The sequence below is a fragment of the Schistocerca gregaria genome, chromosome 1 (genome assembly GCF_023897955.1).
Source record: "Schistocerca gregaria isolate iqSchGreg1 chromosome 1, iqSchGreg1.2, whole genome shotgun sequence".
NCBI classification, from domain to species: Eukaryota; Metazoa; Arthropoda; class Insecta; order Orthoptera; family Acrididae; genus Schistocerca; species Schistocerca gregaria.
In genome coordinates this window covers 577,011,357-577,026,145 of record NC_064920.1, presented here as the reverse complement: position 1 = coordinate 577,026,145, position 14,789 = coordinate 577,011,357, and the positions used below count along the sequence as shown (strand labels likewise).

The following is a 14,789-nucleotide window of genomic DNA, read 5'->3' as shown; positions in this document are numbered from 1 at the left end:
TTTCTTGATTACCCATGTTTCAGATGCATAGGTCAGCATTGGGATGTAGTAACTTATATATATTACTTTGCTTTATTTTATTTTATTTTTTTAAATCAAAATCAGGCTCCTAAAATATTGCAGGAATGCTTCTGTTGGCCACGTTCGCTGATATCTTTCTCACTTCTTCCACTTTCCTTCATCACACTTCCCAAGTACTGAACACTTTACATGTACTTCAATTTTTCTCCTCGAATCTTCATTCTGCTAGTTGTTGTATCTTTCTTTATAGTTGAACCAGGACCTCGCATTTGTTTACATTAAATTTCATTCTTTACTGTGTCACAGTTTCTTCCCTAGAATCCAGCTGTTCCTGAATCTCCTCCTCACTGTTTTCACAGATCATCAAGTCATCTGCAAACATCATTATTTTCATCTTGTCTTCTCTAGTTTTTGCTGCTACCTTAGTCACTATCTCATCCAAGACAAAAATGAACAGGAGAGGTGACAATGCACTGCCCTGTTTCACACCCTTTGTTTGCTGGACCAATCTGTTCTTTCATTTCCCACTTTCAGACAACTCAGACTTCCAAAGTACATCACCTCTACTCTGCTTGTTGTCTCTTTTTCCACTCCCTTTTTTTCTACTGCTCCCCAGACCTTTCTTCTACAGATGCTATCAAGAGAGGCCGTCACAAGCAATTCCCCAAATTCAGAGTGGTACTCCTGGAGCTGCCTCATTGCTAATATGAGGCCAGAAGATGACTTCCTAGGTCTGAAGCTATGCTGCTGCTCTTGCAATTTGTTCTTGACCCTTGTTAGGATTCTGCTTTCCAGGATCTTTTCATTTACCTTGGCATAGTGTGGTGTCAGTGTGACTGTTAGCACACATGGTACCAAATAGTAAAACATTATGATAGCTTTCTGTGAACATCTCATGAACAACTCCATGCTTTTATCATTGTCGACTTCAGTCCAAAGATAGGTTTGATACAGTTGTCCATAATAGTCTATCCTGTACAAGCCTCTTTGTCCATGCACAACTATTGTGACTTACATCCATTTGAACTGATTTGCTGTAGTCAAGCCTTGGTCTCTGTCCGCAATGCCCTCCCCCATCTCCCAGCCTCTTCCCCTTCCCCGCCACCCCACCCCTCCTATAAATCAAAATCATCTATGAATTTAATCATTTATTCTTCTTAAGATTTTTTGGTGTCCATCCTGGTTTTGTAATTTTAAAGCCCAGCAGTGTAAATAGAATACATTGAAGGTGAATTTCTAATTAATTACATAAATTGTTAGGAGAAGGCTCATGTGCTCATAAATATTGGGGAGTGTATCTGAAAGTATGTATAGTTGCCCATTTTGAAAGATAAGATGTGAACTGGTGAATACCTTGTATTAATATTAAAAAAAAAAACACTTTTCATTTCTGAACTGTTATGGATTGAGATCTAACTGGGTGCAGATCACTTTCTTTAAGACCCTAAACACTACTACTTTTTTCTCCTCAAACCTATCTACAACTGATGGTAGCTGTAGATAGTTACTGAGAACATAGTACTCCTTTGGATCTTATTACACACTGTGAATGTATATTTTCATGTACAACACAATATTTGACTGTTAATATGTACTGCCGTTGTTGTTTCAGGAATGAAGATGATCTGACTATGAAACTTTCAGAAATTATATTTATCAATGACGTAATTACAAAGCATCGTCAGACTGGTGCGAAAGTTCAGATGATAAATGAAGATTGGGATTTTCTTCAGCTGCATTGTGCACTTTACATCAACAGTGAAACTTCAGGAATACCGCTGAATATGCAGGTAAAAAAAACGAGTCACAAGATAATTTTGTGAGTTTCAATTTGTTGTGTTTTCTGTTTTGTATGCGGTGGGCTTATTCCATTGATAAGATTTATGTGAGTAAAATTGTGTTTTATTTTCTTGTTTTTGTTTGAAAACAGCCCAAAAAATCAAGTAGAGGACTTGTTCAAAGACTGAAAGGAAAACAGGGCCGTTTTAGAGGAAATCTGTCAGGTAAACGTGTCGACTTTTCCAGCAGAACTGTCATTTCTCCAGATCCAAATCTTCTCATTGAACAGGTATGTCCGTTAATAAATGCTAATTCATACTTCTTTATTTCGAATCCCTGTCAAGAATAGTTATTACATATATACTACAAATTTAGATCCATAACGTGCATGAGCTAATGATTCATATAATTTATATTCTATTGTAGGTTGGTGTACCTGTCCATGTTGCAAAAATTCTCACATATCCAGAAAGAGTAACTAGTGCCAATCTCAAACTGATGAAACAGATGGTAATAAATGGACCTGACAAGCATCCAGGTGCAAATTTTGTTGAACAAAAGAACCTGAAATTTAAGAAATTCTTAAGATTTGGGAACCGTCAGAAAATTGCTCAGGAACTTAGGGTAAGTATTTTTTCTTTTTTTCTTTCTTTCTTTCTTTCTCTCTCAGTGGTATTACTGATACGGTGCATCAGTGCAATACTGTAGCAAATAAGCAGATGGTAATTGAACAATTGAGTTTTCACCCTGTGAGAATGTTCTTCCAAAGGGTGGCCAGCAGTTGAGAGTTATCTGTGTGGGTGAAATTTGACATAGATGTTTATCATTGTCATAGGTGAAGGGAGGAGAGATTGATATCTTTTTTTTTTTTTTTTTTAAAGCTAATGACTCCTTAGATTTTGAGAAAATTGAGTTTTCTTTGCATAAAGTCCTAATAAATGTAGGTTGCTGATATGTTAGGCTGGTGTGCATGTGGTGAAGGTGTCAAATTCAGAATTTTCAGAATTGTGTACAAATTTCAATCATTATTTGGATGAAGCTATTTTCTGTTAGGTAGAATATATATTTGTCAGAAAATAATCAGAATTCTGTTATTGTAAATATTTATCTTGTATTTCAAAAGTCTACACATGAAATTTTGCATCATTGGAGTATGTCATTGAATTTATCTTTATGTAAACAAAGGACAATTCATTGTACAGTTGGTGCTGCTGATTTAATGTCCAGACATTGTATCCTGTGTTTAACTCCAGTAAGAAAATATGGCTTGTATGTTTCAGGCTAACTCGACCTTTGTGTTTGTTCAACCATCAATGTTATTAATTTGAACAGATATGCTACTGAATCCATGAAATGCCTGAAAATCAATCATCTTCAGTGAACCTATTTGTATGAAACTATTTTTACAGCTCTTGAAGGAAACTGTAATTGAGAATACCGAAGGACTTATTGAGGCCATGCACATCTTGTGAAGCATTATGCCACAAAAATGTGTTCTTATACAGACCGTGTGTGTGTGTGTGTGTGTGTGTGTGTGTGTGTGTGTGTGTGTGTGTGTGTGCGCGCCCACACACATGCATGCACGTGTATGTGCATCTGTTTCAGAAATGTTCATTTGCTTAGTAAATTTCATTTTACTGCTTTATTGACCTGGGCGAAGAATTTCAAACATACCAATGAATATGTTGACTCAATGTCCTGAACTGACAAGGGGATCATCAGACCCAGTAATCACAGTTGTCAGTGCATCTTAGATATGTTGTAAAGGGACATGTCCTGAGTATCTGGCTAGCAGCTTTTCATGCAATGTCCCCTAGTTTATGAGAAAATTGTTGTTTAAGTTTTATGCATACCTCCTCTATCTGTAACATTAATTACATTTCGACCAAGTGAGCATAGCACAGAGGTTAAGGTTTGCAGCCAGCATGCTGCACATATGTAAAATCATTAGATGTAATTGTCATGCAAAATTATTAAAAATAGTCATTTTTGCCATAACGATTTCATTAATAAATCAGTCATTACAGCACACTTTCTACAAGTGTATGTTCCATTTGTGGTTTATAGTTAAAATTCCAAATAGTTCTCGAAGGTGGAGGAAGTAAGAGCAGCTGTGGGAGGATTCCAGATATAGATGAAAGTACTAATCTGTAATTTGACCTCATTTATACTGATAAAACTGGCTACCAGTACCACTCTACATACAATAGATGCCTTGTGGAACAAGGAGAGAAAACCACCTCACCGAACAGTATGCAAAAAAAAAAGAAAAGGTTGATGAGTTGACTCCTAAATGAAAAAATGTAATTGTGGCCTGTGTGAAATCAGGGAAGTTAACGAACATACTGTATAAACGTTTTTAAAAGTCTCTTATTCTTTCATATATGGGATAGCAAAAATTTATTTATGTTATGAATTCGTGGGGAGTGCAGGCTGATAAGATATTTTATGATCAACCCAAATGTACTCGACTTTGCCAATCTCGTGATGTTTACTTCTACAGTCAGATTAAAATTTTCACAAAAAATATTCAGATGCTTCTGAATTACTAAACATTAATACAAAATTGCTTCTTGGGAAGATTCCATAAAAATGCATCCTTTAATTCTGCATCAGTTTAGTGCACATGCTTTCACAGGAATGTTCAAATATGCATGGTTCACATCAAAGTTGATTGTAGAAGGAACAATCTTTCTGAGTTTGAATGAATGGTGTACCTCAGAAGAGCTTCTGAAAATTCTGTGTGCACACTGTTGGGATTTGAAACTGTACCACTTGCATGATGGCAGTAAAATTTAGCTGCTTTGCTATTTTCACTTATTTGGCACAACTAACATTGCTGGTGTGTAGGAGATATGCGATACGTCGACCGAGAGCATCGCAGACGTGCTCGTTGGGGCTTAGATCTGGAGAATAGGCAGGCCACTCCATTCACCTGATATCTTCTGTTTCAAGGTGCTCCTCCACATTGGCAGCTTGGTGGAGCCGTGCATTACCATCCATCAGGAGGAAGGTGGGACTCACTGCACCCCTGAAAAGGCGGACATACTGGTGCAAAATGTCACTCTGATACACCTGACCTATTACAGCTCCTCTGTCAAAGACATGCAGGAGTGTACGTGCATCAATCATAATCCCACCCCACAGCATCAAACCATGACCTCCATACAGGTCCCTTTCAAGGACATTAAAGGGGTTGACATCTGGTTCCTGGTTCACACCAGATGAAAAACCTGCGAGACTCACTGTTCACACTATACCTGGACTTGTCTGTGAACAACCTGGGACCACTGTTCCAGTGACCATGTACTGTGTTCTTGACACCAGGCTTTACAGGCTCTCTGTGACCAGGGGTCAGTGGAATGCACCTTGCAGGTCTCCAGGTGAATAAACCATGTCTGTTCAGTTGTCTGTAGACCGTGTGTCTGGAGACAACTGTTCCAGTGGCTGCGGTAAGGTCCTGAGCAAGGCTACCTGCAGTACTCTGTGGCCGTCTGTAGTCACTGATGGTGAGATATCAGTCTTCTTGTGGTGTTGTACACTGTGGACGTTCCGTATTGTAGTGTCTGGACACATTTCCTGTCTGCTGGAATCATTGCCATAATCTTGAGATCACACTTTGTGGCACAAGGAGGGCCGGTACTACGACTTGGCGTGTTTGACCAGCCTCCAGTCGCCCTAGTATTCTACCCCTCATAAGGTCATCAATATGTGTTCTTTGAGCCATTTTCAACACACAGTCACCATTAGCACATCTGAAAACGTGTGCACACTTACTCGCTGCACCATACTCTGACATGCACCAACACACCTCTGCATATGTGGAGTGCTGCCAGCGCCACCGTGTGACGACTGAAGGTCAAATGCACCGCATGGTCATACCCTGAGGTGATTTAAACCCGTAAACTGCATACCAGAGTTTTGTTTCACCATGTTCAGCATTATCCTTAATTTATGAGCATGAGTGTAGTTTGGCTTCCAGATAACTTAATAAATGAAATATTGCATGACAGGAGTGACTCACTCAGAATCCAAATGCATATTTATAACTGGATGTCTGCGAAAAATTGTAATGACATATTTTGCATTTTGTTTATGTAAAATTTCATAATTGAAATGCCAGTTTTCAATAACATCAGTCAGACCTAATTTTCATATGTAGTTGTATTGTTGTTGTGGTCTTCAGTCCAGAGACTGGTTTGATGCAGCTCTCCATGCTACTCTATCCTGTGCGAGCTTCTTCATCTCCCAGTACCTACTGCAGCCTACATCCTTCTGAATTTGCTTAGTGTCTTCATCTCTTGATCTCCCTCTACGATTTTTACCCTCCACGCTGCCCTCCAATACTAAATTGGTGATCCCTCAATGTCTCAGAACATGTCCTACCAACCGATCCCTTCTTCTAGTCAAGTTGTGCCACAAGCTTCTCTTCTCCCCAATTCTATTCAATACCTCCTCATTAGTTATGTGATCTACCCATCTAATCTTCAGCATTCTTCTGTAGCACCACATTTCGAAAGCTTCTATCCTCTTCTTGTCTAAATTATTTGTCGTCCACGTTTCACTTCCATACATGGCAACACACCATACAAATACTTTCGGAAATGACTTCCTGACACTTAAATCTATATTCGATGTTAACAAATTTTTCTTCTTCAGAAACGCTTTCCTTGCCATTGTCAGTCTACATTTTATATCCTGTCTACTTCGACCATCATCAGTTATTTTGCTCCCCAAATAGCAAAACTCCTTTACTACTTTAAGCGTCTCATTTCCTAATCTAATTCCCTCAGCATCACCCGACTTAATTCGACTACATTCCATTATCCTCGTTTTGCTTTTGTTGATGTTCATCTTATATCCTCTTTTCAAGACACTTTCCATTCCGTTCAACTGCTCTTCCAAATCCTTTGCCGTCTCTGACAGAATTACAATGTCATCGGTGAACCTCAAAGTTTTTATTTCTTCTCCATGGATTTTAATACCTCCTCCAAACTTTTCTCCTGTTTCCTTTATTGCTTGCTCAATATACAGATTGAATAACATCGGGGATAGGCTACAACCCTGTCTCACTCCCTTCCCAACCACTGCTTCCCTTTCATGCCCCTTGACTCTTATAACTACCATCTGGTTTCTGTACAAATTGTAAATAGCCTTTTGCTGTCTGCATTTTACCCCTGCCACCTTCAGAATTTGAAAGAGAGTATTCCAGTCAAAATTGTCAAAAGCTTTCTCCAAGTCTACAAATGCTAGAGACATGGGTTTACCTTTCCTTAATCTATCTTCTAAGATAAGTCTTAGGGTCAGTATTGAAGGTCAGTATTGCCTCACGTGTTCCATCATTTCTATGGAATCCAAACTGATCTTCCCCGAGGTCGGCTTCTACCTGTTTTTCCATTTGTCTGTGAAGAATTTGCATTAGTATTTTGCAGCTGTGACGTATGAAACTGATAGTTTGGTAATTTTCACCTCTGTCAACACCTGCTTTCTTTGGGATTGGAATTATCGTATTCTTCCTGAAGTCTGAGTTTATTTTGCCTGTCTGATACATCTTGCTCACCAGATGGTTGAGTTTTGTCAGGCTCTCCCAAGGCTATCAGTAGTTCTAATGGAAAGTTGTCTGTTCCCAGGGCCTTTTTTCTTCTTAGGTCTTTCAGTGCTCTGTCAAACTCTTCACGCAGTATCATGTCTCCCACTTCGTCTTCATTTACATTCTCTTCCCTTTCCATAATATTGTCCTCAAGTACATCACCCTTGTACAGACCCTCTATATACTCCTTCCACCTTTCAGCTTTCTCTTCTTTTTTTAGAACTGGGTTTCCATCTGAGCTCTTGATATTCATACAAGGGGTTCTCTTTTCTCCAAAGGTCTCTTATTTTGCACTTCATGTTGATCTCATTTTTGAGACGTTTGTATTCCTTTTTGCCTGTTTCATTTACTGCATTTTTATATTTTCTCATTTCATCAATTAAATTCAGTATATCTTCTGTTACCCAAGGATATCTACTAGCCCTCGTCTTTTTACCTACTTGATCCTCTGCTGCCGTCACTATTTTATCCCTCAAAGATACCCATTCTTTTTCTAGCGTATTTCTTTCCCCCATTCCTCTCAATCGTTCCGTAATGCTCTCCCTGAAACTTTGAGCAACCTCTGGTTCTGTCAGATTATCCAGATCTCATCTCCTTAAATTCCCACCATATGTAGTACGGTAGAAAAATTCTCACTATGTTTAATTTTGAATTCTAAGTGTTTGTAACTTTTTTAAAAGCAAGTTTGACCTGAATGCACAATGTTCTTTCATGCCAAGTTTTGTCTGACTTCTTGTAAAGAATACAACATATAAGGTGAAAATGAACTTTATAGAATAATAATGTGTAATGGCAAAATAAAATCGGTGTTCACCATTAATGAAAGGAAAAGTGTGAATTTTGTTACAGTTCATATATTAGAGCTACAGAGTGTTTCAAAAATGACCGGTATATTTGAAACGGCAATAAAAACTAAATGAGCAGCGATAGAAATACACCGTTTGTTGCAATATGCTTGGGACAACAGTACATTTTCAGGCGGACAAACTTTCGAAATTACAGTAGTTAACAATTTTCAACAACAGATGGCGCTGCAAGTGATGTGAAAGATATAGAAGACAACGCAGTCTGTGGGTGCGCCATTCTGTACGTCGTCTTTCTGCTGTAAGCGTGTGCTGTTCACAACGTGCAAGTGTGCTGTGGACAACATGGTTTATTCCTTAGAACAGAGGATTTTTCTGTGGTTTATGCAAGATGGGGCCCGGCCACATCGCACGGCCGACGCCTTTAATTTCCTGAATGAATATTTCGATGATCGTGTGATTGCTTTGGGCTATCCGAAACATACAGGAGGCGGCGTGGATTGGCCTCCCTATTCGCCAGACATGAACCCCTGTGACTTCTTGCTGTGGGGACACTTGAAATACCAGGTGTACCGCCAGAATCCAGAAACAATTGAACAGCTGAAGCAGTACATCTCATCTGGATGTGAAGCCATTCCGCCAGACATGTTGTCAAAGGTTTCGGGTAATTTTATTCAGAGACTACGCCATATTATTGCTGCACATGGTGGATTTGTGGAAAATATCGTATTATAGAGTTTCCCAGACCGCAGTGCCATCTGTTGTTGACAATTGTAACTACTGTAATTTCGAAAGTTTGTCTGCCTGAAAATGTACTGTTGTCCCAAGCATATTGCAGCAAATGGTGTATTTCTATCGCTGCTCATTTAGTTTTTATTGCCGTTTCAAATATACCGGTCATTTTTGAAACACCCTGTACTTTTGAAAAATTGGGCAAATGTAATTTATCCACACAATAGCTTCCCCACTCCCCAACCCCCCTGATTACCCCATTATGTAGGTAACTTCTGGGTCAATTTTTCTAAATAGATGAAAAGGAATTTGAAGCTAAATTTGAATATGAGACCCACAGTTGCTAGCGTCCCCTTGTTTGCAGAGGTGTGTGTAAGAAGACAGGTGGTGGGGTTGTGCACAATTGCAGCTGGAAGCATGCTGTGGCTTGTGACACAGCAGTTAATAGTAGTTTTTTACTGCAGTTGTTGTAAGCACTATAATGTGCATGTTGAACATTTAATAGTGATTTTCTTGGTAGTGTGCATGTGCTACTTTTTTTCCGATGTACATATAGATTTTTGAAACGAGACTTGAAGGAAAGAGATTGGCCTTCTACCTTCTTCCCCAGGAAGAGAGCGGGTAGCATAATCTAGTATTGGACAAAGAAATATTATATACTGTAAAGCTGCAAAGTCCCCCCCCCCCCCCCCCCCTCCCCCGTGTCTCCTTCTGTGCATAGAATGCACCCTGCATTTTCTTTATGTGGTTTTGATGAAATTGGTATTTATAATGATGTAAATATAACAAGTGTACCTTTAGTGCCAGTTATCGAGCATTGGACTAAACTGACACTAGATCGCGTGTTATCTTTTAGAGCACGGTGGTGGTTTTATTTTATAGAAATTATTGATATCTCATGCTTCACTTATATTTTTTTGAGAGTCTTGTAGAACAGCATGGTAATTTAGGGGTTCCTTGTTCTATAGATAATTGTTTGAAGATGTTTTGTAGTAGGTTACTTATTATGAGTGTGTGACAGGATTGATAGAAGTCTGTGGTACTTCCATTCGTGATATCCTTCCCCTCTCCTTCCTTTCCATCTTCATTATACATGCTTCATGTTTCCTGTGCAGCCTGTCAGCCACACAATAACCTCCCCCCCCCCCCCCCCCACACACACACACACTTTTACATTTCCTGGCCACTTCTGATTTTAGTACCCTTGACTTTGAAGCAGTTTAGTTATGATTTCTTAACAATCATCATTTCAATATCTTATGTATCTGCTGTATATATGTGTCTTTTAAGCTAGATGATTAAAATAGTCCTGATACACATATACATGTGAGACGCTGCAGTAGTATTCTCTTTTGTTACAGCCTGGTGATATAGTGGAGCGGCATCTTGTTGATGGAGACATTGTACTCTTTAATCGGCAACCTAGTCTTCACAAATTAAGTATCATGTCACACAGAGCCAAAGTTCTTGAACACAGGACATTCAGGTATGTTTTCTTTTTTTAAGAAGTGCAAGTACTTGTTCAGCTCCTTTAAGAAAAATTAGATACTTTGTTTTTTACAGGTTTAATGAATGTGTCTGTACACCATACAATGCTGATTTTGATGGTGATGAAATGAATCTCCATTTGCCGCAGACAGAAGAGGCTCGTGCTGAGGCCTTGATTCTTATGGGGGTTGGTATACATTAGAATAGTTTCAAAGAGGGAAAAGTAAACAAAAGGAGTAGAAAACAAAAAGGAGTAGAAAATCTTAAAAGCAAAATTACATTTGAAAATGTCACATTAAAGGTTATGCATGCTATGAACTACTTCTACCCTAATTTACTTGTATTATATACAGTTAGATAGTTCTGTTAATTGGTTTTACGCATCACAGGAGCACCAGCTGAAACAGTAACTATTTACTTCTTGTTGTTCCGGACATGAGTCCAGAGTGGGTTTGAAGCAGTAGCCCAGATCTACTATGTGCCGGCTATCCTCTTCATTTCATTATAAATACTGAGCATCCTGCATCATCAACAATCTGTTTATGTTCATATTTATGCCTGCCCCTGTGATTTTCTACTTCCACCAACCCTTAAGTTACAGTTCTCAGCAGTGACTCTTGGTGCGATGTGTGCCCATCCAGTCTCTCTCTTCAGTTCATTGTGTCTTTAATAGACTTTTCTTATTGTTACTCACTGTAGGATGTCTTCATTCTTTTTCCAACTGAACTGAAACAGTCTGCTGTAACACTATACTGCAACTGCTTCAAATTGTTTCATTTCTGTCTTCCTCGTTGTCCATGTTTTGCATGCATACAGAGCTGAATTCCAAAAATAACATTCATGAATCTCTTCTGGTTGTACAATTTATATTTTTTATTTTATTCACGGATTTAATTTTCAGCAACTGTAGTATCACTTTTTTTAGAATAAATTTCAGTCGTCTGTTGCAAATAAACTTTTTATTAATTTACCAGTAAACCGGTAAACATAATAAAAATATATTTGCAAAAAAATTATGTTTTGCTTCAAATATACAAAAGCTCTTTTGCTATGTACTATGCTTACTATAATGTCTCTTTTTGAATCTTCTTTCTTTATCAGTTCTACCACTTTACCATCTATCATGTCCACATGCTCTGCACCTTATGATGTTATGTTTTTCTTTTTTTGTGTGCATATTTTAGCCACCAACCAACACAAGTTATGTTTCATTAAGCACCCAACTCAACTCTTGTTTATTACAGTTTTAGCAACCATTTCTGTGTCATCAGTCAGCTATATCATCCTGGCTTTTTGCCAGTGACAAACAACTCCCACTTCAAGGTTATTCTTTATTTCCTTCATTACCTGTTCAATATACAAATTAAATGTTAATGGCGACACCGACAGCGAGTGGCCCTACCTTATACTTTTCATGATTTTGGCATCTTGTGTCATTCCAGTTTGACACATTCTGAACATTTTGCTGAGTTATATGTAAGATCATATGTCTTAATGAAACTACAGACTACTTGGTAAAAGGATAGATAAAAAATCTAGACGGCAGATTCAGTCTTTCCTTCTCATCCCAACCGTTAAGTCTCCCCTAACCTGGGGTTCTGGGTGATTTTTCTGAACTATGCCCCTTTCCCTAAATCTCTCCAGTCCTTCTCCTTCACCCCTCTTTCTTCCCCTTCCACTCTTCTGCCAGAAGAAGGAGCCACTGGCTCCAACAGCTTGTAAATGTTAAACCCTTTTGTGTGTGTGGTTCCCTGCCGCCACTTGGGGAGTAGATTTTTTATCTATTAATTTACTGTATATTATCAGTAATTGATTACTGTCTTTGTTAGACTACGTAGTAAGATTTTCAGCATACTGGACAAGCAACTCGTTGTTGCTACAAATATGCTCTCAACAGGTGTTCAGGCTATACGGAAAGGGCTTTTTACTTTGGAAGGGACAGAGCTTTCAACATGCGGGTGCTGTTGTTGGTTAGTGAGCTTCATATGGATTGAGTTTTATATGGAACCATTGGAGAGGTGGAGATCAGTGTCTGGGAAGGTGGTGTAGTAGTTGGGTTGAACCAAGCCATGAGGGATGTTGGTGCGAAGGGAGGTGACATCAACAGTGTTAAGTTGGGATTCAGAGGGTAAAGGGGTTGGGATTGTCAAGAGATGTCTTTGCTGTGGGAAGCTAGGCTGTAGACAATGATTTGAAGGTGTGCATCAGCAAGTGCTCAGATTCTTTATGTAGGAATATATTAATCAGCTTATAAAATAACTTTTTTTAAATAATAATAATAATAATAATAATATGAATATTTATATATGTGTTTGGAGAGAGTGATTTTAGATTGAGATTTTTACTTTGTCATAACTGGTACCTGAATTTTGGTTGCTGCCTCGTTGAATGATCAGCTTCTGCACCAGTTGGTGATGTATCACAATGTGGAGGAAGTTATTGTTCTTTAAGGTTTAAAATACAACTCTCTTAGTTACTTGGCCATATTTGCGGATAGCTTTGACCCCAAGTTTTTGTACCTTTTCATACCTAAGGGACCACTGTTGTAAGTAAATAAGACCAAACAGCAATCTGCTTTTCGTGAGAAAAGGAGATTGCTTAGCACATAAACTTCCTTCAAACTACATGTCCTGCTACGTCAAAATTGGTCAGTGGAGTTCAGCACCATACTGTTGTTCAAGAACATAATCCAATTACTGTAATTAAGAAATTATGAGAGGTTGTTACTTATTGAATGAAAACTATAGAGAATGCATTTCTTTTCCTGTATTTTAGTGAACTTTGTACACTTACAATTCTGTTGATTGATAGACGGCGGCGACAATGAAGTTCACCTACTTTTCCAAAAACAAGATATTTCTGTTCTTCACTTCCAGAAAATTTGTATACATAAATGTTTGGCAACTCTTACACATACTTTACTCAGTTTTATCACAGAAATATCAATTTTCAATTAATGTAACAATATGTTCTGAGCGATGGCCCAGCAACACATCCTCTTTCCAAAAGATACAGATTAACAGCCCCTCCCCCATTTATTTAAAAAAAATCGATTGTTTTTTTTATTTAGAGACCATACTCAAAGATTCTCTAATACTATTGTTGCGGGGATTGCGCACTAAAGAGTTTCTTGCTGTCCAGCTGTGTTTCACTTCACTTCAAGTACTTTTTCAATCACATTTGCATTTACGGTATTTACATACATTACTGAGCTTCTCAGAATAAAATCAGACACAAATTAGTTTTAAAAAAAGCAGTTAGGCACACATAACATTACAAGCTACAGTGTGGCTCTAGAATGATTAAGTTGATTAGATATGTGGGTTATGGCAAACTTGTAGAAACTGAGTTTGTAGAGGGTTAGTTGGGGAAGGAGTGAGATTGATTCACGTTAGAGATTCTGTGATGGGCCAAAGGATTTGAGTAGGATTTGGAGGTTCAGCAAGACTTATTGAATAGTATCACTGTGTCAAAGCTTTTAGGTGAAAATGTCAGAAAGTTGGATACATTTTGTTATGCACTCACTGCATTTCATCTTGAAAGAAGAATGTGTCATTGGGAAGGGATGGAAGAATGAGGGGGAGTCCAAGTTAGTGGTAAGGAATTGTTGAAGGTAACCAGGAGGTCGTTATATGGGAGTGGGGAGAGGGGGAGTGTGTCAGTTGGTCAGTTGGTCATTTGAGTCAGTTGATTAGTCGAAGAGACAAACCTGGGAGAGCATTTACGTTAGATTTTGGTTGGCTTTGATGTGAGGGTAAGTGGCAAAAAATGGTGTCCTCTGAAGGGATTAGGAGGAGGAGAGTAGATATTTGATGAGTTCAGTGTGACTGAACGCTGGTGTAGGGCTGAGTGTGAAGTGCTTGGTCAGTCTGAAACTCGTGTAGGATTGAGTTATTTGATAGATACATTGACAACAGCATTTTGGGTTTGTTTGGTTGCTACTATTACAGGGGTTTGGGGGTTGTGCCAAATGGAAAACACCAGCAAGGCAATACCTTGCTTGCTGACTTTTCCATCTATGAGGGATTGATGATGGGGTTCGCTAAGGGTAGATAGGTATTGTTGGGCAGTGGTAGTCCAAGACAGAATAGAATGCCAGTAAATTGGAAATATACTGGTGTCAGGAGTGCTGCTACAAATGTTGGCGGGCAAAGATTATGATTTGGCAGATAAATTATAGATAGTTGTGAATGCATAGAAATAGTATCTTACAGAGGGTGCAGATAGGGATTAATAGATGCCTGTGCCAAAGTTATCTGTTTTTCTATTATTAGAATGGTGAGGGATTGGGAATAGCAGAATTGGGAGATTTAAAGATCATTGTATTCAGAGATGATACCATGGTAAGAAAGCTACTGTTTTTGTAACAGGTCCTT

The 14,789-nt window shown here is 38.5% G+C and overlaps 1 protein-coding gene across 1 annotated transcript in view; it reads left to right on the top strand.

Moving 5' to 3' along the window:
* LOC126356695 (DNA-directed RNA polymerase III subunit RPC1) overlaps window positions 1-14,789 on the top strand; it is a 182,078-nt gene that overhangs the window by 48,167 nt on the left and 119,122 nt on the right. Inside the window, exons 6-10 of the mRNA XM_050007391.1 lie at window positions 1,634-1,811; window positions 1,952-2,089; window positions 2,227-2,424; window positions 10,287-10,411; window positions 10,489-10,600. Coding sequence (XP_049863348.1) covers window positions 1,634-1,811; window positions 1,952-2,089; window positions 2,227-2,424; window positions 10,287-10,411; window positions 10,489-10,600 — 751 coding nt within the window. The remainder of the gene's footprint in view (window positions 1-1,633; window positions 1,812-1,951; window positions 2,090-2,226; window positions 2,425-10,286; window positions 10,412-10,488; window positions 10,601-14,789) is intronic.